At 56.2% G+C, this 2767-nt stretch overlaps 1 protein-coding gene across 1 annotated transcript in view; it reads right to left on the bottom strand.

Moving 5' to 3' along the window:
* The window catches only part of NMRK2 (nicotinamide riboside kinase 2), a 5933-nt gene extending 3295 nt beyond the window's left edge, over window positions 1-2638 (bottom strand). Inside the window, exons 1-5 of the mRNA XM_011967460.1 lie at window positions 2616-2638; window positions 2079-2098; window positions 870-961; window positions 239-287; window positions 2-64 (exon numbers count right to left, since the gene is read on the bottom strand). Coding sequence (XP_011822850.1) covers window positions 2-64; window positions 239-287; window positions 870-961; window positions 2079-2098; window positions 2616-2638 — 247 coding nt within the window. The remainder of the gene's footprint in view (window position 1; window positions 65-238; window positions 288-869; window positions 962-2078; window positions 2099-2615) is intronic.
* Window positions 2639-2767: the final 129 nt, after the last annotated feature.

Raw genomic sequence — 2767 nt, 5'->3', positions numbered from 1 at the left:
TGTGGGCTGCTCAGCCAGGCCTGCACGGTGTCCAGCATGGCCTCCATGTCCAGGGACTCCAGCACTGGGGACAGGGGAGCAGGCATTGCAGGAGGGCGGACCCCGGGGGAAGTGGAGGGGAGCAGGCATTGCGGGAGGGCGGACCCGGGGGAAGTGGAGGGGAGCAGGCATTGCGGGAAGGCGAACCCCGGGAGACAGTGGGGCTTGGAGGTGATGCAGGGGCTGCCATTGTCCTTACCGTCCCACTGTTTGAAGCCGTCTTCCCCAACTGCTATTTGGTCTTGGGGCTGAAACAGAGGAGCCTGAATCTCGGGCCCAGTGCCCGGTCCCGCCTCACCCCCGCCCTGGGTGATGGAGTCTTACGGGGTCCCTCGCTGGAGCTGCTGCTGACAGGGTCCGAGGTCCCTGAGGGGTGGGGGCTCTGGCTGACCCTCAGATTCTCCCCAGACCATCAATCACCTCATTAGCCCTCACCCCCACCCACGCAGCGAGCTGGGCTCAGAGGCCATTTTGCAGATGGGAAAGGGGAAGTGGGGAGGGATAAAGGGTGTTCGCCCAGAAAGCCATAGTCGGCTGGTCCTGTTGAGGAATGGTGATTTTCCCGTCCGTCTAATCGGGGTCCCCACTGTAGGGATGTCCAGTGAGAATGGGATGGGTACGAAACAGGTGCTCAGGAAATGGGAACACGACACCCATCCCTAGCTCTCCTGGCCCAGTTAATCCCAGAGACCCCGGGAGGGGTCAGGCAGGGAGCAGAGCCGGTGCCCAGCCCACATGGGCACTGGGCAGCGGAGGGCGGGGCTGGCTGGGGCCTGGCTGCCCGCCCTGTGTCCCCTCCCGGCTCCACCTCCCTGGGCGAGGGCAGGCACCTTGAAGAAGTCATCCTGGTGGATTACGCAGCAGTTGGGCAGGGCTCTGAGCAGACTGTTGGTCAGCGTGGTCTTGCCGCCGTTGGTCATGCTGGGGAGAGAGCGTGTGCATGAGACTGCCTGGGCACCACCTAGAAGGTCAGGGTGCTCAGAAAGGGGCCTGAGGTATAGCCTGGGCTCCCCGGGGCCTGTCCAAGTCTCAGGGTCTTCCTGCAAATGAGCTCCCAGGATTTCTCTTTCTCTTTTTTTTTTTTTTTTTGAGACCATGTCTCGCTCTGTTGCCCAGGCTGGAGTGCAGTGGTGTGATCTCAGCTCATTGCAACCTCCACCTCCCTGGAGTGCAGTGGTGTGATCTCAGCTCATTGCAACCTCCACCTCCCAGGTTCAAGCGATTCTCCTGCCTCAGCCTCCCGAGTAGCTGGGACTGCAGGTGCACGCTGCCACACACGGCTAATTTTTGTACTTTTAGCAGAGATGGGGTTTCTTTCTTTCTTTTTCTTTTCCCCGAGACGGAGTCTTACTCTGTTGCCAAGGCCGGAGTACAGTGGTATGATCTCGGCTCACTGCAGCCTCTGTCTCCTAAGTTCAAGCAATTATTTTGCCTCAGCCTCCCAAGTAGCTGGGATTACAGGCATGTACCACCACACCCAGCTAATTTTTGTGTTTTTAGTAGAGACGGGGTTTTGTCATGTTGGCCAGGCTGGTCTCGAACTCCTAACCTCAGGTGATCTGCCCGCCTTGGCTTCCCAAAGTGTTGGAATTACAGGTGTGAGCCACCGCACCCGGCAAGATGGGGTTTCACTATGTTGGCCAGGCTGGTCTCGAACTCCCGACCTCAGGAGATCCGCCATCCTCAGCCTCCCAAAGTGCTGGGATTACAGGCATGAGCCACCCTGCCTGGCAATTTTTCTTTTTTTTCTTTTTCTATTTTTTTTTAGAGACAGAGTTTCACTATGTTGTCCAGGCTGGAGTGCAGTGGCACCATCGTAGCTCACTGCAGCCTTGAACTCCTGGGCTCAGGTGATCCTCCCATCTCAGCCTCCCTCGTAGCTGGGACTACAGGCGCCTGCCACCACACCCGGGGAATTTTTTATTCTTTGTGGAGATGGGGTCTCGACATGTTGCCCAGGCTGGTCTCAAACTCCTGGGCTCAAGTGATCCTCCCACCTCTGCCTCCCAAAGTGCTGGGATTATAGGTGTGAGCCACCACACCCAGTCCTAGGATTAGACTTAAATATAAAACACGCGGCCGGGCGCGGTGGCTCAAGCCTGTAATCCCAGCACTTTGGGAGGCCGAGGCGGGTGGATCACGAGGTCAGGAGATCGAGACCATCCTGGCTAACATGGTGAAACCCCGTCTCTACTAAAAATACAAAAAACTAGCCGGGCGTGGTGGCGGGCGCCTGTAGTCCCAGCTACTCGGAGGCTGAGGCAGGAGAATGGCGTGAACCTGGGAGGCGGAGCTTGCAGTGAGCCGAGATTGCGCCACTGCACTCCAGCCTGGGTGACACAGCGCGAGACTCCGTCTCAAAAAAAAAAAAATAAAAAAAAATAAATAAGTAAATACATATAAAACACAAAACTGTAAAACTGTAGTGAAGACAGGACATTTGTGTTCACGGAGGCTTGCTGGGTAAAGAAAAGAGGCAGAAAGCACAAACACACAAACGCTAATGTACACAGACGTGGTGTGCACCCAGAATATTCTGTGTCCTCCTCTGATGTGTGGGCTCATGTCATCCTTACCAAAACACAGGAGGTGGGACCATTCACCTATTTTTTTTTTTTTTTGAGTCAGCGTCTCACTGTGTCACCCAGGCTGGAGTGCAATGATGCGATCTCAGCTCACTGCAACTTCTGCCTCCTGGGTTCAAGAGATTCTCCTGCCTCAGCCTCCC

This window comes from Mandrillus leucophaeus, unplaced genomic scaffold (assembly GCF_000951045.1).
Source record: "Mandrillus leucophaeus isolate KB7577 unplaced genomic scaffold, Mleu.le_1.0 Scaffold8, whole genome shotgun sequence".
Lineage (NCBI taxonomy): Eukaryota > Metazoa > Chordata > Mammalia > Primates > Cercopithecidae > Mandrillus > Mandrillus leucophaeus.
Note: the sequence above shows the minus strand (reverse complement) of the source record. Positions and strands in the feature narration are given on the sequence as shown.